At 43.2% G+C, this 23,875-nt stretch overlaps 1 protein-coding gene across 2 annotated transcripts in view; it reads left to right on the plus strand.

Moving 5' to 3' along the window:
* FBXO21 (F-box protein 21) overlaps positions 1-23,875 on the plus strand; it is a 42,443-nt gene that overhangs the window by 6,568 nt on the left and 12,000 nt on the right. Inside the window, exons 2-9 of one of the 2 annotated variants that reach the window (XM_069081739.1) lie at positions 1,187-1,322; positions 3,788-3,882; positions 9,657-9,778; positions 12,820-12,966; positions 13,827-13,960; positions 15,885-16,021; positions 19,832-20,008; positions 22,432-22,564. In XM_069081739.1, the coding sequence (XP_068937840.1) occupies positions 1,187-1,322; positions 3,788-3,882; positions 9,657-9,778; positions 12,820-12,966; positions 13,827-13,960; positions 15,885-16,021; positions 19,832-20,008; positions 22,432-22,564 (1,081 nt within the window). The remainder of the gene's footprint in view (positions 1-1,186; positions 1,323-3,787; positions 3,883-9,656; positions 9,779-12,819; positions 12,967-13,826; positions 13,961-15,884; positions 16,022-19,831; positions 20,009-22,431; positions 22,565-23,875) is intronic. The other variant, XM_069081740.1, reaches the window with a different exon arrangement.

Here is a 23,875-nt window from a genome sequence, read left to right on the forward strand (position 1 = left end):
GAATTACCATTTCTATGCTGATGATTCTTGAATCTGCCTGTCTTGCCCCAGCCTCTCTGCTGACCTCCAGTCTTGCATCTCCAGCTGCCTTTCAGATGTTCTTGAACTCAACATGTCCAAAATGGAATCCCCCATCCCCCGCAAAAAACCATCCTCCCCCTCTCCTGCCTTCCCTGTTACTGTTGAGGGCAGCACTGTCCCCCCCCCCCATCCCTCTGGCTCACAACAGGGGTCATCCTGCCTTCTTCACTCTCACCCCATCCCCATGTCCAAACTGTTGCCAAGGCCTGCTGATTTCACCTTTGTACCATCTTTCAAATATACCCCCTTTTCTCCTCTGATACTGCCTCCGCCCAGGTACAGGCCTTGATCACCTCACACCTGGGCTGTGGCCCTAGCCTGCTGGTCAGTCTGCCTGCCTCAGGTATCCCTTCAGCCACCAAAGCGATTTTCCTAAAGGGCAAGTCTGATCATGTCACCGCCCCCCTCAGTAAACTCCAGTGTCTTCCTGTGGCCTCTAGCATCAGATATGAAATGCTCTGTTTGGCATTCAAAGCCCTTCATCAGCTGCCCCCTCCCACCTTTCCAGTCTTCTTACGTCTTCCTGCCTGGCATGTACTCTTTAATCCAGCAGCACGGACCTCCTAGCTGTTCCTCAAACAAGATTCTCCATCTCTCAGCTCTGGGCATTTTTTCTGGCTGTTTCCCATGCCTGGAACACTCTCTCTCCTTAGCTCTGACCTCATTGACTTCCTTTAAGTATCAACCAAAATCTCACCTTCTACAAGAGAATTTCCCAGACCCCTCTTAATTCTAGTGCCTTCCCTCTGTTAATTATTTCCTATTTGTCCTGTATATAGTTTGTTTGTACGTGTTTGTTGTCTCCCCTGTTAGATTGTAAGTTCCTTGAGGGCAGGGACTGGTTTTTTGCCTTTTTGTATCCCCATGGATTAGCACAGTGCCTGACTGTATTGTATATATTCAAAAATATTGAATGATTGATTGAATAAAGACCAGTCCAGTTCTTGTTCTCGGAATCATCAGGGCCTTGTAGATCTGATTGGCAGGAGGAGTCAGGGGGCTTGTCCTATAAATGACTGCTTTATCATGTGATATCTCTGCCCCAGCCCACCAGCTGCACATGCCTGGGAACCGAGGCAGCTGCTGAGTGCTTTTTCTTTTGTAGGTGGCCCTCCCTGCTGAAGTACTACAGTCACACTGAGGGCGTGAACTGGTTGGAGGAGTACAAAGCCCGGCAGAGTGCAGGCTTGGAAGCCCGCAGGATGGTCGCCTCCTTCTCCAAGCGCTTCTTCTCAGAGCACGTAAGGACCTTGTGATACAGCCCTCAGAGTCTGGGGAGGGCCTGCCTGCCTCGGGAGGAGGGGGGAGGCTGCCACTGCCCTCTGTCACTCCTCATGCCATCCAGGTTGTCTCCATTCTGGGCCCCAGCGGGAAATCCTGCGTGTGCTTGTCCAGTCTCTGCTGGGAGGGGCCTCCGCTGCCTTCCAGGACACCCCATTCGGGTGCTTTGGGACAGGTTCCTTGATTAGAACTAATTCATCAAGTCTAAATTTGCCTTCGACTTCCCCTTGGTATCCTTGACCTTTTTTTTTTTTTTTTAAGTAAAGTAAGATATGTCTTTATTCTCCTTTATACAGGGGAAAAAAAGAGTAGACACCATTAGATGACAGTGAAAACCATTAACTCTGTTTCAAATTGATAAAAGGACAATAAATATCTCATAGTAAGGTAGCAGTGTTTCCTCCTCTGATTACTGAATACTTCAAGGAAAAGAGAAATTATTATTAGATGTGGTACTTCTGGATAAAGAATCCTCTAGGGCCAAGCAGAACGGGTCCAGGCCCTTTTCCACATGGCAGCCCTTTGAAAACTTTCAAAGATGGCTCTCCCATCTCTTTCCCTGCACTTCTTTTCGGGCAAGCTCCCCATTCCCTGGGCCCTGTGTGGTCTGAGCAGGCAGCAGAGAGCAGGGACCGTACTGCCCTCTCAGAATACACTGCCTTTGGGGAGTTTTCTTTGTTCCCCAGGTTACCCTGGGCAAAGAATCCTTCACCAAATAACTTAGCCTACTATAAAAATTATATGTGTCTGGGTGTATGTAGGTGGATGGAATATATATATGCATATATGTCATATATACACGTATGTGCATTCATGTATGTATAGTTGAATGTATTCATATTTCTCTTTGTTAAAAAGTAATCAATAACTTTTGTTTTTTCTTTTCCTGAATTTTCACTAAATCCTACCCCTTCCCCTTTCCCTAAAATCTTTTCTCTATAAATTTGTCCCCTGTTCATTTAAAAACATTTTTCAAAGACAGATTCATTTGAGGGTTTTAGATTACAAAAGTGGTGATTCTCTGCTTAATTTGAGTATTGTAATTTTATGGACACCCAAAATTTCTGACTTTGACTTCTATTAGTGAACAGAATTAGTAAATTGGGGATGGTGTCAGGATTCTTAATGAAGACATATACCATAATGGATATTGGACTGACTGGTCTTAAGGACAGGAAAACTTGGTTTTGAATTCTGCCTCTGCTATGAGCTATATGGTGTTGGTCAAATCCCTTTATATTCTTTGTATTGGAAATTTCTTTTTTTTTCTTTTTGGAGGGCAGTTAGGGTTAAGTGACTTGCCCAAAGTCACACGGCCAGTAAGTGTGTCAAGCATCTGAGGCCAGATTTGAACTCAGGTCCTCCTGACCCCAGGGCCGGTGCTCTATTCACTGCTCCACCTAGCTACCCCTTGGAAATTTCTTAAGGATTTGCCAAGTTATCAATGGGTTGCACTGATATCTGTGTGGGTACAGTAAGATCCCACACTGGGAATGCCTCAGAAATTACAAATCTTTTATGATTTCAAGATTCTTGTAAAGGATAGGAAGAAAAAATAAAATTAGGGGAGTTGTTTTATGGATAGCAAACATCTCACTGAGTTAAATCAGGGACTATACAATGTTGTTTCTATAATGTAGTTTATATTACTTTATGCACTGTAACATTAGAGTATGTAGTTTGCACACAAAATCATTTTGCCTGGAAATTCCCCTAATATTAAAAAAAGATTTATACTTTTAAAATCTCATTTTATTCCTAGTATTGTAGCAGTACCTAGCACAGGGCCTTGCACATCATTGCCATTAATAAATGTGCTGAATTAAATTTCATTGACCATTTTATCTGTAGTTTCCCTCTCTGTAGTCAGATGGCTATGCCCTGGGTGGACAGTGGCTTGTTTTTATAACTCACCATTCCCCATTTCCCCAGACCCCTTAGCTTAAGTGCTATTGTGTCTACAGTGAGTGAATTAACAGCAGCAAGGATGTCTCTTGAGAGTGGACTGGGCCTAGTGCTTAATTTGGCTAAAGCTCCTGGTCCAGCCTCACATTCTCAGCGTTTTTGGTTTGTTTGGGTTTTTTTTCAGATTGACTTTTTTTTTTTTTTGCTATCTTCAAAAAGAATTCCTGCAGAGAGCAGCCTGCCACAGTCCCAGGTGCTATGAATTGGTCCAGCCTTGTGAGAGGCCTGCCAGCAGCACCCTAGAATGGCTAGAGGATGACATTCAAGCCTCTTTGAGGCCATGATTGACTCCTACATCATCACAGGCCTCGTGGCTGTTCTTCCCACCACGGCAGCCTCACCCACGTTAGTAACAACGAGACAGCTTTGTTTTCAACCAAAAGAAGCATCCGTTTGTGTGTTAGTGCCAAAATCAGGTTGTGGTTCAGCCCTGCTTGTCTGCATCTGTTCCCTTTCCTAGGTCCCTTGTAATGGCTTCAGTGACATTGAGGACCTTGGCTGCCCAGGACACTTTTTTGAGGATGAACTGATGTCCATCCTTAATATGGAAGGAAGGTAAGACAGTGGGATGGCTCTTTTTATTTTAAAAGGGGGCTGGGGGGAGCTAGGTGGCATAGTGGATAGAGCACCAGCTCTGGAGTCAGGAAGATCTGAATTCAAATCTGGCCTCAGACACTTACTGACTGTGTGACTCTGGACAAGTCACTTAATCCCAATTACGCTTTAAAAAAAAGAGTCAAATCAGAGTTGGAAATGACCTGAGAGTCCATTTAATCCAGTCTACATGTGACCCATCCCAAACAAATGGCCATTCAGTGTTCACTTGAATATTCGCAGGGAGGGGTAGAGCATAGCAGAGGCATCTCCCTCTCCTTCTGGGGACCTCTGGTAGTCAGGACGCTTTGTTTACAGTGACCCTGACCTGCCTTCCTTTGGCTTCATCCCAGCCATCTGGTTGCACAGAATAAGCGTCCTCACTCCCCTGCAGCAGCCCTTCAAATCCAGGTCAGCTCAGCGGACGTCCATCAAGTCCATGCTGGGACAAGGCCTCGCCCAGGACACTGAATGCAGAGACAAAATGAGATGATCTCTGGCCCTCACGATGGAGACCACCCCAGAGCAGGCCATTAGAGGGAGTTTCAGAAGGGTTAGGGCCCCGACGGCTGCTGTCAGGGTCAGGAAGGGCATCCCCAGAGGTGGCCCCCACAGGGCGCCTGGCAAGCTCAGGACCCTGAGAGGTGAAGAGGAGCAGCCTGGGCAGCCCTGCTCAGGGCAGGGCGGCAACTCAGGAGATAGCCCGGAGGCCAGACCACAGAGTGTGAGAGAGGGAAGGATGAGAAACAGGCCTGGAAAGGGCGGTGGGGACAGTGGAGAGCTCTAGCTTCAAGCTCCTCCGGGGTGTTATCCTAGCACGCACTGGGAGCCTCTGGAGCTTTTTGGGCAGCTGTGAGTTACTCCTCCATGTTGTGCTTCCTGCTTGTGCTGACCCCATTTCACCATATGCGTCCCCACCAGCTACAACCCCTGCCCTCCAGGGGGCTGCAAGGATTTGCTGGCTTCTCACCAGTCCTTAGTACCCATATTGGTTCTAAACTTTATAATGCAGCACCTCCCCAACTCTTTTCTTTTCCAAGTTAAACATCCCAGTTCTGTGCAGAGTATAACCCAGTCCTATCAACCCCCTGGCTACCCTCTGGATACTTGCCAGCAGGTCTTTATTACAATGTGTTTCCCAAAAATAAACACAATACTCCTGGTACAACCACACAGAGTTAGATAGAGCTATCACCTCCCATTTCAGAATTTTGTCAGAAACCAAAGTTCTGGACTTGGGGATTTATTGATATCGTAGCTCACTGAAGTCCGTTTTTTGTTCATTTACCCACACCACCACCCCCATTTTGTATTTTGGAAGCTAAGTATAAATTTTATATCTCTTTATTAAATGTAGTTTTGTTATGTTCTGCCTGTCTTTCTATCTAGTTGAGACTTTTTGGTAGCCATCTCGTGTATCACTTCTCCTTCCCAGCTTTCTGCTGCTGCCAATTTGAGGTGTGCCATCTGTGACTTCCTCTAAGGAATTGACCAAAATGCCAGACCTCACAGGGCCAAGCACAGGTGCCCCCCACTGGAGACCTTCATCCCTATTACCAGACAGCTGTTAATGCCCACTCTTGGGTGTGGTCATTTAGATTGTCCTCCCCATACATCAAGCCCACATTGCTCCATCATGCCCTCAGGGTCAATCTGGGAAGTTTGCTGAGGTCAAGGAAAACCTTGTCTTCAACATTCCTCTGTCAGTATAATAACCTTCTAGTAAGGAAACAGTCTTTCTGGCATCACATGGTGTTGGTGAAGTGGTGCATCACTGTGTTTAATGATCACACCTTCCTTTGAAGGATATTGACAGGTCACCCTTCTGGTCACCTAGAATTTGGTCAGGAATCAAAGTCAAGCTCACTGGTCTAGAGTTCCCTGGTATAACTTTTGTGGAAATTGTGGCATTTCTTCTTCTCCATTTCTCCTGCCCCTCTCCTATTTGCCACATTCTTTTTTTTTTTTGGAGGGCAATTGGAGTTAAGTGACTTGCCCAAGGTCACAAAGTTAGTTTTTTGTGTGTGTTAAGTGTGTGAGGGCGGATCTGAACCCAGGTCCTCCTGACTCCAGGTCCTGTGCTCTATTCACTGCACCACCTAGCTGCCCCAATTTGCCACACTCTTGCAGAGATCACTGACAATGGTTCCACCATCACAGCCCCTTGCACCCTGGCCTGGGACCTACTTTGCCTGAGCTATCAGTACCAATTAGACATTCCCTTTCTAGCTCATTCAGTTATCTCGAGTTTTGTCTCTGGATCTTCAAATCCCAGGATTGTTCTTTGTGGCAAGGAAAGTGGACACAGAATGAGAGTTGAGTAGTTCTGCCTTTTTCCCATTGCCCCATTATCATCTCCCTCTACCGTGATTAATGGTCTTGGGCAGTGGTTTTCAGGTGGGACAGGCATCAGGAGGTTCTCAGTCTCATCCTGACTCTATGCTGTAAGAATGTTAGTGCTGGCTTTGGGTACCCCTCACCAGACAGTCACCATCTACCACCACTCACCTCTTCCTGAGGGATCTCTCCTGATGGCACCTGTGGGCCTCCTTCCTCCATCCATAAGTAGCTGCTTCCTCCAAGGGCCCAGGGCACCCCTCCATGTAAAGAACCTCAGATCAGCTGCTTAGCTCCTGGTATCTCATGATCCTTCTTCACTTTCCTCTTCATTATCATATAGGGATTGCCTTCTGTCTCTAATTCCTTTTTCTTTTTGTTCTTACCTTGAAGCCCTTTAAAAATATTTTACTGGTTTTTAAAAATCATTACTTCTCCAAAACTCTTTGCCTCTCCCACCTTCCCACCTCCCAGTCAATTTGGCCTCTTGTACAACAAAACAAACTTAAGCAAAACCAATACATTGGCCACCTCTGACAACATCCACTTCATTATGCAAAAGGTCTGGCACCCTCAGTATTCTGGAGCCAAGATTGGTGGTTCCACTGATCAGAGTCCTGGTGTCTGTTAGTCTTGTTTTCTTTTATGTTATTATGTTGTTGTCATTGTTTTCTGTTCCTTGGCCCTGCATTGTCCATTCAAGCCTTTGTGAAGCTATTCTTCCATTTTGTTTAAGGAACACTTCATTCAGTTCCCCTGTTTACCTGGAGAGTAGGGACACATTCCTGGAAACTTTTTACTCCTCTTGAAGGAAGAGAGCCAACCTGTCCTTTGATAATATATGGATTTTTATTTGGCCACAGCAGAAAGACTAACATTGTATACACTGTACAAGTCACGACAGAATTCCCTTCACTCTCTGTGCATGCTGGAAGGGAGATAACACCTGGTCCTCTGGTGTGGATAGCTCTTGTGGCCAGCTTTATAGGCAAATTGCCATTTGATATCCCTGGACAAGTACCTGATTTAGTTTTATGTCTGAAAGATTGATCCCAGTAAATTCAAGCATACCTCAATTTATGTTTATGAAATGTTTGTAAGACTTGAATCATACATTAAATGTGCTAGTGGAGCTTAATGTAATTGTAATAACTCTCATTTCTTCAAAATTTACAAAGTACCTTCCTCACAACAAATCTCTAAAGTATCATTGGTACAGTTTTAATTGTCCTCATTTACAAGTAAGAAAATGGAAGGTCAGGAGGTAAAGTGACTTGTCCCTTGGCCCCTGATGTTAGATCCAGAATAAAATTCCAGGTCTCCTTTTTATGCTTCTCAGCATAACCCTACAAACCATCCTAACACTCAAGAAATTGTATTATAAATTATTAAAAATTTTAACTCATTCTTACCTGGCCTTTGGCAGAGTTATGTTCTCTGATTTGATTTAGTTAGTCTTCCCTACTACTTTGGGGAATTTTCGTAGGGAAACAGTGGTCACGTTTTTACTTTGGTTCAGTAAATTACAGGTGCCATATTTGCTGAGGGGCAGCCTGCCTGTTTTATGTAGCCACTTGACTGAGGGAGAGGAGAAAGGGCTTTCATCACTGTTTCTCATACAGTTTTGTAAACTGTTTTCCATTATAAAAATATAAATTATATAAAATTGTTTTCCATCACTTTCAGGATGTTTAAAAGGATGAGTGGCGGCCAGGTAGCACAGTGAGTAAGAGCACTGGCTCCAATGTTGAAATGACCTGGGGATCGAATCCGGGCTCAGACACTTAGCACCCACCCAGAAACACCTGGCAGTGTAACCTTGAGCAAGTTACTTAACCCTGATTGCTTTAAAAAAAAAAAGAAAAAGAAAAAAAAGGACGAGTGGATCACCTGCTTCAGTGTATTTACTAAAAGATTTTCTGCTCTAGAGATTCTGGGATTTTACTGATGAAGGAGAAAAATATTTAGGATTTCCCTTTATAGTAAAATTCTTAACCAACCACATTTGGGTCATGGGCCCCTTGAACAGTCAGGTGAAGCCTGTGGATTGTGCTCAGAATCATGTTCTGGAATTGCAAAGGAATCGCCAGATAGCTTATCCAGAAAGTTTTTTAAGTTCACAGAACCACAATTTTCAGTTAAAAGGAAATGAAACCAGATGGTCTCCTGGCCAATTCTAACAATACCTGAATGAGAATGAGAGGATGGACCCTGAAGATAGCCTGAGAGGACAGTCATTATGGAATGAATGAACACAGAACAGCGGAGGGTTAGGGTTTGCAAGAGGGAGAGAAAAAGCAGGCATGAAATGGAACCTGAAGTCCCTTCGTCTTAACATGCTAAAACAAGAGCACACATTGAAATATCCAATAATGAGATATAATGTGGGTGATTGTGGAGATGTTTTTATTTTAGACCTTAGCTGAAAACAGAGGTCATATTGCTGTTTCTATCCTGCTTTCTCTTCAAAGGAAAAAGTGCTATCACAGACAATATTGTACAGACCTGAAAACAAAAATCAATTTATGTGTCTTGGACCTAAGGAATACAGAATGGTTATGAGAAGAAATTGTTTTCTGCCTGCTGTTTCTAGTCACAGGGGCTGAGGGAAGAGCCCCAGATCCCATGTCACAGAAGGACACTGAGCTCATTTATTTGTTTCCTTGGGGTCTCTGGCTCTGGGGAAACAGTAGCAGGAGGTAGCAGTGGTTTGAGTGAGTGAGCATGGGCCCAAGGCAGTGCCAAAATATTTGAAAGTTCTTTACAAAGTTTGCTGTGCCTTTTGTGATCTGCAGATTTCAATCCATATGCATTTAGTGAGTATTTAAGGCAGAGTGTTTGTCTAAGGTGAGGCCCACATGCCAGCAGATAGCATCCGTTATCCATAAAGAGATATCAGCAAAGGCCCTGACACAGCCTCGTACCAGTCTTTTGGGGCCGCCCCTCCATTGCCTTTAACATGTTCAGTTCCTGTTTCTCTTCCCCTTTTTTCAACAAAGATGTCATACAGAGGAGTCTGAAAGCTGGAGGATTTATATTTTGCACCTCCTTGCCTGACTGATTGAATATGTGTTACCTTGCAGATGTGAGGAACACAACTATGGCTAATGCTATCGCTGCCCTACCCAACCCTGGAGCTCTGAGAAGCAAGTGTGAGGTGGTGCACAAGGGGAGATTTTGTTAATTGCAATAGTTATCTAAATACAAGGTGCTATTGATTGACTTGTAGGGTGATTTTTCCAAGACTGTTCTGTGTATTCTTGTAGCAAACAGCACCTCTACTTGGTGTGTTTAAAGTTAAATGGAGCCTAAACTTCCCATTTGTTATGATGAGGTTAATAAAAAATGTCTTTAAATGAGTCTTTAAAAATGATTCAGTCCTACTTCTTTATAAACAGGAAAGCTCTGACCTGGAAATACTATGCCAAGAAGATTCTTTATTTCCTACGACAACAAAAGATCTTGAAGAATCTAAAGGCATTTCTTCAGCGGCCTGAGGACCATGAATCATTTCTAGAAGGTGCGTTTCAGGTGCTCCATGATTTCAAAGGATTTTCTACCAGAGTTGTTGCCAAGTTTAAAATTTCATTGCAAAAACTTGGTCTCTGTTTGCCTGCCTCCTTCTGCCTAATAGGTCTTTTAATGAGTGATTTCACTTTCTCCTTACCCAATTGGCCCCTGAATAATGAGGATGTAAGGGTAATACCAAGCATAAACTGTGTGGTCTTGTAAGAATGCTGCCCATCAGGCATGTCAGTGAAGGCAGGGTTGATGCTGTGCTTTGCATATGACAGACACTCAGAGACAGAACACTTAAAGGATTGCTCCCTGGGATCCTGCTTTGGGTGCTGCTAGGGGCTCGCCAGCAGTCTGGGAAGTTCTGCCCTGCCATCCCTACAAAACCAGAGGGTTTGACCACATTGGGGGGAATGGGGAGTAACACAGGTCACGGTAATGAAGACCAGCACTTTCTTCCTCCTCCCGAGTTCCATCCATATGTTGGCCTTCGTTTTGTTTGAATGAATACCATGCATTCTCATCCAGTTCAACAGACGTTTGTAAGCACCTGCTATGTATGAAGCGCTGTTTTAGCCCTGGTGATACAAAGATGAAAAGCAGCATGGCACTTGCCCTCAGGTAGCTTAGAGTCTACTGGGGGAAATGCAGTATGCACACAGATAGGTGCCCTACCATACTTTTACAGTGGGGCAGAAGAAATAGAGATTTTCTTCGGAGGATTAGGAAAGATTTCATAGGCACCTAACTAAGCCAATTCTTGAAGGTCAAGGAGGAAGAGAGAATGCATTCAAGGCACCTAGAGAATGTCGACCAAAGCCACCTGCTTGAGTGCAGGAAAGAGCTAGTGGCCACTTGGGTCAGAAAGTAAGAGTATGTGAAGGGGGGAAATGAGAGGAATGACTGCACCTGGTTACAGAGGGCCTTTAGCCCCAGGCTCAGGAATTGGTGTTTTATTCTAGAAGGAATAAGGAATAAGAAACTGAAGATTTTTGAGGAAGTTAGACCAGTGCCTTCAATTATTTTACAGCTCTGCAAAGGATGTATTGGAAAAGAGAGACTGAAGGTTGGAGCCTTGTTCTGGGTTCTTACAATACCCATCATTTTGAGAAAACATTTCTAAGTCCAAAGAGTATAAGTTTGGGCTAATTTGGCCTTTTGGGTTCTTATATGGATTTGCTCACCACTGGATAATCGTGATTTCATCATATTGATATAAGAAAACATTTTAATGAAAATTTTGCTACTGCTTATTTTTCTTTTTAAAAAAAGATTTTATAATAGCATTACCCATCCTTATTGGTATCATGGCACGTATTCCCTACCTGTCACGTGAATGATGGTGCTTTTGTTCCCTATTTAGAGACCCACAGAAGTTTATTTGAGTAGTCTGGTTCAGTGGCGAGAGAGCTGGGTTTGGAGTGAGAGGAGCTGGGCACATCCTGGCTCTGCTACCTCCTGCCTGGATGATCCAGGACAAGTCACTTCACCCCTCTGGGGATTTGACTAGATGACCTCTGAGGTCCTGTGATCCAAGATCCTATGGCCATTTAAAAAATGTACTACTTTCAACTGTTAGCCCCCTGCTCCCTGTGAGTTTACATGTTTATTATACACGTTTATTTTACATGTTTACATGTTTATACATACATGTTTATTTTAACTTTAGAGACAAAGTTAAACCAGGGTCTTCACTAAGGATGTCAAAACAAAAATTTTTTATAGCTAGGTCTTCCTATTTATATTTCATTATTCTAGAGGTTAATGCCAACTATATACCCTGTCAAGTATTTGACCACCTACTATATGCCCAGTGTCTTGGGTGCTTCGGACACGCAGAACTATAAAACTTAGCCCCTGCCCTGAAGCAAGTTAGTAATTCTTCATAGAGACAAAACAAATGCACATGAAAATGACAATGGACAATCCAAGAAGCACACAGTTCATTTCTCTTTTATGCACAAATTAAAAACACGTTCATGAATAGTGATGTGGATAGAGCACCAGCCCTGGAGTCAGGAAGACCTGAGTTCAAATCTGGCTTCAGATACTTGACATTTACTAGCTGTGTGACCCTGGGCAAGTCACTTAACACCAATTGCCTCACCCCCAAAAAAAGAATGGTGATGCCATTCACAGAGAATTGAGATCTTAAGATATCGTGAGATCCAGATGTGGAAACTAAGTCACAGAAAATGGACGTGAGCTGTGCAGAAGCAGATGTAGGACTGAAGCCTTGGTCTCCTTTCTACTATGTATTTTCTACATATTTCCAGGGGGGGAATGGGCTCATGATAATGAACTTTGCAGCAGACTTGTTAGGGAAATAATCTTCTAGCCAGAAATCTCTGTCTAATCCCTTGTGGTTGAAGACACTTAAGTTGGTGTGGTTGATGCTTTGCTGGGCAGTAACAGTCCTGAAAAAGACTTGTCTTTGTTCTTGTTTGTCTTTGTATAACACGATGCCTGGTATATAGTAGGCACTTAATAAATGCTCATTGATTTAATTTTATGTTAAAATTAATTCTGCATCCATATGGAAGAAGGTATATCCCTAAATTTCTCAGCTTCCCACTTGAAATCCTTAATGCTGTATAGTGTGTCATTTGAGGTTTCAGCTTCTCTTTGCAGTAAAAAACTATTTGTGTTAGTATTTCTAGGTCCATCAAGATACTGGATTATATTTGGCCAGAGAAGTGGCCAAGTGGTGTAACAGGTTCTACTTTGATCATTTCTTTCAGTAACAATAAGCTGAGTCATGGGCCATGAATTATCTTGTATCACTTTGGCCTACATTTGTCATCTTTAGTTCGTAGGGACTCGTGGTGCTTTTCAGTCATGGATTCATGAGTTCTTAAAAGTTCAGATATTAAGTCTGTTAGAAACTCATCTCAATTTTGGAGGTATATGATGGGGAGATGCAACAAAGTGGTGCGGTCTTGATGGGATCCAGCGAATTGCTAATAGACATGAGAAGGGGAGCGATGAAACTGGCCTTCTGGTCCTGCTCCTGGTTCATTGCCTGTGTTATATATTCATTTTCAGGTGCCGTGCTAATTGACCAGTATTGCAATCCTCTTGCTGATATCTGCCTAAAAGATATCCAGTCCCAAGTTGAGAGTATTACAGACCAAGTTCGCAAAGTCCTCCGGGGGAAAAACTGTCGCCACCCCAGCTTGGCCTTCAAGGCAGGTGTGGAATTGCTTCTAGTTCCAGTTTTGCTTTGTAAAAGAAAACCAAAGAGTTTGGAGTTAATTTGGAAAAGCATAGAACAAGTTTCCTGAATTATCAAAATGTCTTGAGATAGTTATATCTAATTGCATATGGTTTAATAGTTATCCAGAGTCTTCCTCTCTAACATAATGTGTATATATGTGTATGTTATATACAGATATATTTTTTCTCTTCAAGGTTCTGTACCTACTGTTACCATGTATGTATTAATTGTCTTATCTGTTTGACCAGCTAACTCTAATAAACCAGTGAAAATCCAACACAGGTTTTATTACACTCAGTCAGAGTGTGACCCACCCCACCAGCACTTGTCAGGTGATTCACGGTACACTTAGTAGTGTTTATATAACACATGAGACAAAGATAAGAAAATGGCAGCTCATTATGGTACAGCCAGTTACACAAAGAAAAAAGTATGCTTGTTCAGGAGAATCTATATCATAAGCCACAGGGATGGAGAAGGGACACGTCCTTATTGTTTTAGCCAGTTGCACTAAATCAAAGAGAACTACCTGACAAGCTGGATGAAGGAGGGAGCATTCCAGAGACTGCCAAAGGCCTCCTTTTTTAGCAATTAAGTCTTTTTGTGCCAATTAGAGGAGCAGAGAAGATGCTGAGGGGAACCAGCTGCTATAACTGGTCCTACAGGTCACGCATGGGTCATACACAGCAAATTGAAAAATACAAAACAAAAGAGTCAGTTACATTCTCCCCAAAATTTGCTTTCCACAATTGCTTGACGATTTCTAGCACTGATCGAACCACCCAGTTTGTTTCCGTTGTTAACTGTGTGTTTTGATCTTCTGTGTGTTTGTAAGGTGGGGCCATGATAACTGAAGGTGAGCTCCAGAGCCAGGTCCTCGAGGCCATCAACTGTGTGCTTTATGATCAGCTCAAATACAGAGGGAACCGAATGGATTACTACAACGCCCTGAACCTGTATATCCATCAGGTGAGGGAGCATCCTGAATTGGAGAAAAGTCTAACAAGTCAAGAGACTTGACAAGCATTGGCAGAGCCTCAGGATGGGATGTTTCCCACTTCTAAAACCTCCTCAGTGGGCTAGGACTCAGAAAACAGAACCTCGCCTTGTAGAGCTGGCAATGTGTTGTAGTGAGCCAGCGTAAGGACGCTGAAGCTTTAAACCGAGAGGCAGTCTAACCTCAGGGGCCTTAAATGTCTTGAGTGGACAGTGTTTGGCACTTTGGCCCTTCTGTAAATTCCTATTGATTGCATAAGTTGGCCTGTCTCACTTTTTTAAGATAAATTTTCTTGCTGCCTTTTGTTTTTACTTCACTGCCATTTCAGAATATAGCTGCCCCCATCTCCCTGGAACCCTTTGAGTAACAAAGCTAAAGAAATAAGCAAAATCTTCTCCCACTGTGCCTGGTCATCTGATGGTGTATACACTATTCTGCACCAAGAGGCAGGGGGAGGAGGAAGAATGTTCTGTTCTATTTTTGGTGGGGAACAAAAATGATTATTGCAAGCATCTAGAGCTTAGCCCCTCCTTACGTTCCCTATATTTACATTATTGTACTCATCATGGATACTAATCTCTTGGTTCTCCTTACTGAATTCACCGTATATCAGTTCATATAGGTCTTCCCAAGTTTCTCAGAATTTCTTACATTCATCATTTCTTCTGGCACAATAATCATCCATTACATTTATAACACAGTTTGTTCATCCATTCTCCAGTTGAAAGAAATCTATTTTGTTTCCAGTTTTTTGCCACAACAAAAAATGTTCCTATGAATTTTGTTCTATATGAGACCTTACTTTCTGTCTGACTTTCTTGGAATATATACCTAGTAATAGGATTGCTGGGTCAAAGGATATAAAGAGGTAAATTGTGTTGTCACACTGTGTTGTCAAATGTTGAACAGAATTTTTACAGCAATTCACAACTGCATCAGTGGTATATTAGTATGCCCATTTCCCCAGACCCCCTCCTCTCTTGACTTTTTCTGTGCTTATCTTTGCCATTTTGATGGACAGAAGGTGAGACCTCAGAGTTGTTTGAATTTCTATTTCTTTCTTATTAGTGATTGGAACATTTTTTCCTGTGGCTGATAGGTTGAATTTTTTTTAAACATTGTATCCTTTTGGCAATTTTTTTATTGGGGAGTTTTATACATTATTGTCCTAGTTTCATGTATTATTGTCAGTTCCTTATATATCTTATATGTCAGATTTTTATTACATATTTGATCCAAAATATTTTTCCCACTATTGTGTTTTTCTTCTTGCCAACTACATTAATTTTGTTTGTTCATAAGTTTTTTTAATTTTGTGTGATCAAAAATTATCAGTTTTTTTATGTGATCTCCCCTAACTCTTGTCATCTGAAGAATTTTTCCTCTGACCATAGGAAAGGTACAAGCTTCCTTTCTCCTAATTTTTATTTTTAATGATGTGGCCTTTTATAGTTAGGTTGTAGGGCCATTCGCACTTTGTTGTGATAGATGGTGTAAGACACTGCTATAAATCCAATTTATGCCAAACAGGTTCCTCTTTTCCCAGCATTTCTTGTCAAACAACTTTTGTTCTGGCTCCCAAGAGTTGATATTTTTGAGTTCACAGAACAGAAGTTCTGGTTTAAAGTGTTCACTTGCTACCTATCTAGTCTGTTCCACTCACCAGTTTTTCTGTGTGTGTTTTTTAAACACTAAAGAATAACTTTGATGATTATGATGTTATACTATACTTCAGAATCCAGTAGTACTTTCCTTCCTTCATTCCTACTTTTATTTATTTTTTCCCTTGAAATAATTCTTTAAAAAAAAAAACCTCTGTAGTTTCCTATGTCTTGATTTTTTTTTACTATATTGAGCTCCATCAGCTTATAAGTTTAGTTTTTTTTCACTTTTCAGGTTTTGGGCCGAAGAACAGGAATCCCAATTAGCCTCTCTGTGCTCTATTTAACGATTGCCAGACAGCTCGGAGTCCGACTGGAGCCGGTCAATTTCCCTAGTCACTTCTTACTCAGATGGTGTCAAGGCATCGAAGGGTGAGTCACCTGTAAGGTCAGGACTGGCCTAAGGACTTGCTTCAAGTACAGTGTCAACCACAGCAGTCATGGCTGACTTTCTACAGCGCTTGCGTGTGTCTGGTGCTGCGCTAAGCGCTTTACAGCTGGTATCGAGTTTGGCCCTCACGAGAGGCAGGCAGAGGTTCAGGGTTTGTCCAGGGCCTCACAGCTGCTAAATGTCTGAGGCTGGATTCACACTTACATCTCCTTGATTCCAGGTGATTTGGTGTGGTCCAAAGAGTGCTTACAAACCAGACTCTCTGACTTTTATAGCATCATCTGCTCCTCCTCTTCCCATGTCCATGTGGGAAGTCATATCCTTACTTGTGGTTCTGACCTCTTAAACTTCACAAGGTATTTTGGGGCTTGGGGGCTAGATTTTTTTCCTTCCCTATTTATTCATTTATTCTATCCTTGTCTTTTGTGAAAAACTGGTACAATAAATTCTTTTGTCTCATGTAGTTTTCATTCATGATTTCTTGAAATACAGCTCTGGTAAACCAGGTTTTGATAAGGCCCTTTAGTATTCAAATGGACTTACCTGACTATGCCTTTAAACCCAAATCCCTCTGCCTCTCACTGATTGGCCAATAATAGCCGCCCCCCCCCCCCCAAGCCTTACTTGCTCATTATTGGGTGTTTGATGGCTCAGAGGGAATGTAAATAGCAGTTGTTTCTGTTCTGGACAGAAACTCTGAGGGTCTTGCCTCCCTGACTGATTCTTTTGGGAAGTCAGACTAGGCTGTCTTCTGCCTCAGTTCTTACTTCATATTTAATCACTGAATGGGCGTTGCCTCAGACAAACTGGGACCTGGGAAGACTTCACCTTAAAAAGGCCAAGGTCTCCCACTGCATCTGGGGCCATCACCAGTCGTCCTGACCTATGTCCTGCCACTGAACTCTATGACTGTGGAGGAGAAAGTGAGGCTGGGGACTTTGCACAGCCCTGCCTCACTTAAATCCAATTCATGTGCAAGTCAGGACCTCACCCTGCTGTCATTGGTCCTCCTGGAAAATGAAGAATCAACAGCAGCAGGAGTAGCTGCAGCATCTTCAGGTTCAAAGCAGAAATGGCACAAGTGTCTTTAAATACATTGTACTTTACGTTTTCACTGAATTCTACATATGCCCACCCAAAGTGATCTTAGCCAGCCTCCTCATTCCTGTCCCTCATGTCCTTCTAACTGTGCAGGGTGGGTGATTCAGGCTCCCTTGAGCCTCGACTTCCCTCTCACGCCCAGCCTGGGCCTGTGTCTCCCTCCTCTGCCCTTGCCTTACTCATCTCCAAGGAGCTAGCCATTGTCCATCACCCTGTTCTCTTTGATGCTCTTTCCTCTAGGTTTTTACAACACTCTTCTCTTCTGGGTCTCCTCCTACCTGACCACTCCGCAGTTTCCTTTGCTGGATCTTTACCCAGTTCTTCACCAGTAACCAGAGGTCTCCCCAAAGGCTTCATCCGGGGCCCTCTTCACTATTTTTCTTGGTGATCTCATCAGCTCTAATGGATTCCCTTATCATCTCTATACAGAGGAGACTCAGATCTGTTTGTCCAACCCTAACTTCTCTCCTGGCCTCCAGTTTTGCATCTCCAACTTACTATTCAACAGCTCAGACTGAATGTCTCCTAGACATCTTATGCTCAGTGTGTCCAAGACTAAAGTCGTTCTCTTTTCCCCCAAACCCGCCCTGTTCCTCCTTTCCCTGTGACTCTTGAGGGTACCACCATCCTCCTAGGCCCCTGGGCTCACAACCCCCCTCTCTCACCCCCAAGCTATTGCCAGGTCAGTTGATTTTACTTTCATAACATCTCTCATATGTGCCCCCTCCTCTCCTCTGACACTGCCCCCCCAGGGCAGGCCCTCATCCCTTACCCCTCACCCCTGGACTATCAAAGTGACTGCTGATTGGTGTCCTGACTCCCCCCTTCCCACATGACTGCAGGCCCTCCTCCTTAGCCATCAGATTGGTTTTCCTGTATGTTTTATATGACTTCATATGTCTGATATCTTATTGCTTGCCTTCTAAAAAGTTGGAGAAAGGAAGAGAGGGAGAGAATTTGGGAGTCAAAATTTTTTTAAATGAATGCTAAAAAAATTTTAAATGTAATTAGGAAATATTTAATGAAATAAATAGAAATATATTTTTTAAAAATTGATTTTCCTGAAGTACATATTCTGACTGTCATCACCCTCTCCACCAGACACATCCCATTCATTGAAGTTCAATGGAGCCCTGTTGCCATCAGAATCAAATCTAAAATCTTCTGTTTGACTTGTAAAGCCTTTCATTACCGGCCCCCTCCAACCTGCCTAGTTTTCTTCTACCATGTTGCCCTTCACACATCCTGGGATCCCATGATGCTGACCCCTTTGCTGTTCCTTGCACAGGACACTCCTCTCTCAGTTCTATGCTGAAACCCTCCCTCCTGTCTGCCTCTCCTGGCTTTCTTCAAGTCTCCTCCAGAGCCCCACCTTCTGCAGGGAGCCTTTCCAGGCCCCCTGAATCTTTGTGTTTTTTCCAATGAAGTTATCTTCACCATCTCTTGTCTTCTTTGCACTTCATTGTTTTTATTTGTTCTCTCCCACTGAACTGGGAGCTCCCGAAGGGCAAGGACTGTTTTTTGCCTTACTTTGTATCTCTGGGCTCAGCCCAGTGCCTAGCACATGGCAGGTACTTCTTAAATGCTTGTTAACTTCATTTTATCATTAAATATTTTTTCACTTCCCTAATTGTGTTTCCATCATTCACACGAGATTAAGAAATGTCACTATTTTTATTTTCAAAATATTTTTAAAATCTTGATAATCATCTCTAATTTTTTACCTTTTTACCACCCTTTCATTTCTGCCCAGTTCCAAATAAATTCCTTTTCTGTTCTCCACATCTTACCTATCATAGCCCAAAGCTAGAGGCTTCAGAGTGTATATAATAAGACCTGATTCTCTTGATCCTAATACAGAAATCTACACACATTTTATCTAGCTAGATCTAGAAAAATTCCTTATCAAAAAGGCAGTCTTTTTCCAGCAGGAATAGTCACTCCAGTGCCTTGGAAAAAAGATTGAATTGGGAATCTAAAGATGTGGGTTCCAGCACTGGCTCTTTCATCTCTCCCTGAGAAGCCACATGTGACTTTTGATACATCCCTGATCAGGCCCATGGGGAGGGTATCCAGATCAGATGAAGCCACGTATGCCAGAGGCCAGCTGGGCTTGCCCAAGACCATGGGTCCCTTGGGAAAGAGGCATTCCCTACCTGTGAGGTCCCAGAGCACCTTTAGTGATCATCGCCAAGTGACAGAGCCCTTGTCTCTTATGGTAGAAAATCAGCTATTAAAACAGCTCTTGGCAGACTCAGACAGCAGAATGTCCTTCCCTTCAGTCATGTCAGTTCTGCTGGTAGCCTTGGTTGGCAACACGATTTTGCCAACATTTTCTTCTTATCCTCCAGTTGGGTCGGTAATCTCATTCGACTTGTTCCATTAACTTGGGTGACAGCTAAACTGAAAGAAAGATCCTCATGTAGCTTGGGAGAACTTGGACAGCCTTGCGTTGCCCAGAGGTCTCGCTAACCTCGGGGAACTTTGTCAGCTTTGTAACTGTCCCCACTCTTCCTTAATGTCAGATCATTGCAGCCTGAGAATACTGCAGAGGGCAAATAGAAGGTCACCACTTTTAAACAATGGCATGCTAAGTGAAAATGGGGCATTTGGGGAGCCTGCTAAGAAATGTTACATACCCAAATGTACAGTTCCAACCTGAGTTTGGGCTCTGTGGACTTTTTTACTAGGAGCCAAGATATTTTTGACTACATTTACATCGATGCCTTTGGGAGAGGAAAACAGCTGACAGTGAAAGAATGTGAATATCTGATTGGCCACCACGTGACCGAGGAGTTCTATGGGGTTGTTAGCTCTAAGAAGGTGTTGCAGCGAATGGTGGGAAACCTCCTGAGCCTGGGAAAGAGGTGAGTCCTGGTTGTCTGACTTGGGGCTGCCTAATGTCGATCTTCTCCAGCCCTGCAGAAAACCTTCCCCTAGGACATATAGAGCCCATCCCACCCTCCAAGCCACTTTAGAGGAGCAAGGCTCTCCTCTGGATTTTTATAGACAGACAAAGACATGGATGGCCCTTTAGGTCTCCATTTCTCCCACGAGTAGGCCATGAGAAGCCATCCCTCATAGTACCCATAGAGCTAAAAGAACAGCCTGCTTAGAGTGGATAAACAGATTAAAACTGAGAGAATGTAAAGGAGGGATGCTAGACACAGAGCTGGCTCTGGAGGCACGATGGGTTTCTTTTACATTATTGTTCAGTCATCTTTGAATTGACATTTGTCTTATGTTTCCATGTGGCTTAGTATTACTGTAATCTCAGCATTTGTTTTAAAAAAAAAAGGCCACTTAACCAATAATTGACCCAGACGTGGGCTAAATGTCCAACAGAAACTCTCAAGTGTTTCCATGTTTAAAATTTAATTCCAGCGCTTACGGTGTTCAAGGCTTTGTGCTTGGGTATAAAGACAAAAGTGGGATGCTGTCTGCCCTCAAGGAGCTTACATTCTTTCTGAGGGAATCATAGCATCTACAGAAATGGGTAGAGTACAAGGAAAATCAAGGTCAAAGAGAGTTCAGACCCCCAGAGGTATCCCAGAAGGCATCACAGAGTGGGTGGCATTTGATCCAATCCTTGAAGAAAGACCTTGGTTCTAGGTGATGGGAGTGAGGAGAAAAGGCCTTCCTGTCAGGGACTGTGTGTGTGCATATTGGCTCCTCTGGACCAGCTGCTCTTAACCTGGAATCCATGAACTTGTCTTTCGTTGCTTTTTAAAAAGTATTTAAAAAAAAAAAAAGATTGCGTGAATAAGTCATTTTGACTATTATAAATACCCAAATTAACTATAAAGAACATATGAGGAAAGATGCCGACTATGCAGAGAAAGAACTGATAAATAGATGTATATATAGAATAATTTTACATATACACAACTCTTTCTGTCTATTGGTAGCCATATCTAGTGTGGGAGGGCGAGGGAATGGAAAAAAAAAAAAAGAAATTTCGATAATAATTTTGTTGTATATTTGAAGGGAGTAGCAAGTTATACAGAGTAGATTTGTAGTTTCCTGTGTGATCATCCTTTTTATTTTATTTTATTTTTTTAAGCAATTGGGGTTAAGTAACTTGCTCAAGGTTACACGGCCAGTTATTTCTGGGTGGGTGCCAAGTATCTGAGCCCAGATTTGATCCAGGTCATCCTGACACTGGAGCCGGTGCTCTTACTCGCTGAGCCACCTGGACGCCCCTAAGCAATTGGGGTTAAGTAACTTGCTCAAGGTTACTCAGCCAGTTGTTTATGGGTGGGTGCTAAGTGAGCCCAGGATTTGATCTCCAGGTCTTCTCAACACTGGAGCCGGTGCTCTTACTCGCTGTGCTACCTGGCCGCCCCGTGATCATCCTTTTAATTGTACATTACGAAAACCCTTTTTTATTCCATACATTAAAAATAAAAACAAGAAAACAGCATTTTGATAACTTCATTTCCACATAATTAGTTTCCTTTGTATTTTATGCATTACAAATGTGATTCTCAGGTAGTAGGAGCCTATAGACTTCCCCAGACTGACTGCCCCTTCACAGAAGGTGAAGCTGCCCTGCTCTGGGCACTGGGGAGCCACTGAAGGCTTTTGAGGGATGGAGTGGTATGATCAAAGCTGGCCCATCTTAGGAAGGCTGTCAGTAGTGGCAGCTTTATGGACAGAGGGGTGGAGAGAGGCCACTCCAGGAGGCTAATGAGGAGGTGTTGAGAGTGACTGGTGACTCGGTCAGAGGGATAAAACTGCAGAGAAATGGGAAGATAAAGGTATGTCAGAATCACTGCAGGGATGTCACAGGGGAAGTAGCTGTTTTGCTTTTGAAAGGGCTTGATTGTAGGGAGATTTTCCCAAAGGGAGAAACTTGGAAAATGGGATGTTCTTTAATAATGGCTTCCTTCTGTTAGCCATACTCAGTCGTTGGCCCAGAACAGGCGGTAACTGTCCCTCTTCCTGTGAATGCCTCCTGTGCACCCCAGAGCACTGTGCGAGGCCCTGGGGAAGACACCGAGGCCCAGGAGCCCTCGAAGTCTCGCTCTCTTCCCTGGGCCGCAGCCATGCAAGGAGGGGAGCATCTGTTGAACAAATTCTCTGAAAAGGACCATTAGAACCAAAGGTTTTTGGTTTTTAATATTTATAAAAAGAAACTGATGCCCGGTAGCCTCCACCTCAGAACACAAATGGATGTCTTAAAAAAATGGAACCATTGACTTCATTTTTAAATACCAGATAGATGGCAAGAAAGAAAATGCAAAAACTAAAAGATCCTTTTTTTGGTGTCTTCTTCTCTTACTGGTAGGGAAAGCACGGATCAGTCTTACCAGCTCTTAAGGGACTCCTTGGATCTGTATCTGGCCATGTATCCAGACCATGTACAGCATCTCTTGCTCCAGGCCAGGCTCTACTTCCATTTGGGAATTTGGCCAGAAAAGGTAATGGGCGCGAAAGGCCTGTAGTAAGGTGAGGTAAGGGGGATCTCACGGGGAAAGTGCAGCTGCAGCCATCTTGGTGAAGTAGCCAGTGAAGCGAGCCAGAGCAGAAATGGCAGGGACTCGGCCCCAAAGTGAGGTGTCTTACTGAGAATGTAGGGAGGGAATGGACACATTCCTCGTTTGGTGTCTCAGTATTACTGTATGAGTGTTTGGAACAGATACCACCTAATCAGCCATTGATCCAATGTGGGCTAAGTGTCCAACAGAAACTCCCAAATTCTCATCTTTTATATTTTAATCCAATGTTCCCAACTTTTGTTTGGCATGTCTATCCCTTGGTTTTCAGTAAACCTTCCTATACCCCATCCAATACAAAAGGAAATATATTCTAGAGTGTATCATGCATATACACATTAGGAATGAAAGAGATTCAGTTTTATAAAGAAAACTCAATTTGGTAAATAACATTTATGATGTTTAAAAAGTTCAAGAGATCATTTCTGGGTAGTTTAATCATTTTATTAATGATGCCAACCTTTTAATAAGATGGTGGTCATTAGGCCATCTCTCTCTTAGATCAAAGACAATCATGGTGGCAGGCTCATAGCTTAATATGCCCATGTTCCCCAGGGTAGCAGTCAGTTCTGATTGGTTAAAAATTCATGAGAGAATGAATATTACATTGAGAGTCTGGGCTATATTACAATGAGGTTCTTAGAGTGACATCATGTCAAAGAGAGACTATCTCTATATCCAGACCCCCCTCAGCCTTGGGCAATCTATTCACAGAATTTATCCCCACCCAGACCTGAGCAGAGCACTATGGCTGACCTTCCCCTTTCCCCTTGGGGTCTGAACAGCAATATCCTTCAAGAGACTAAACCTTTGAAATTAGGGCTTTACCAAAGGGGACACATCTGGATCTCCCCAGATCACTGGTTATTAATCATTATTTCTCTCAGAGGATAAAGTTGTTAAATGTTTATCAGAACACACTTGACTCTTGTTTGTCCCCAGCCAGCAGGCTTATTCTTGGTAGAGTTTCTGGAAGAGATGTCATCTGGGCTGCTTCTCATTGTTTCTCGCTTTGGATCTGATTGAGAACAGAACTGAGAGCCCCGATTCACAGAGATGATTGACAGAATGGGCGAGCTCAGGAGGAATGAGATATGTTTCAGGGCTGCCCACGTTGTGGCAACCATCGAGTGGACATCAGTTTGGGATTTCTGGCTGTTGCAGGGATGTTTCTTCCACTTTGTCATTAGTCATTTTTCCTAGCGCAGTGTGAAAAGGACTTTGTCCCCAAACCTC

This window comes from Petaurus breviceps, unplaced genomic scaffold (assembly GCF_028583685.1).
Source record: "Petaurus breviceps papuanus isolate PSGF00001 unplaced genomic scaffold, PetGlider_PUasm1.0 99, whole genome shotgun sequence".
Taxonomy (NCBI): Eukaryota; Metazoa; Chordata; class Mammalia; order Diprotodontia; family Petauridae; genus Petaurus; species Petaurus breviceps.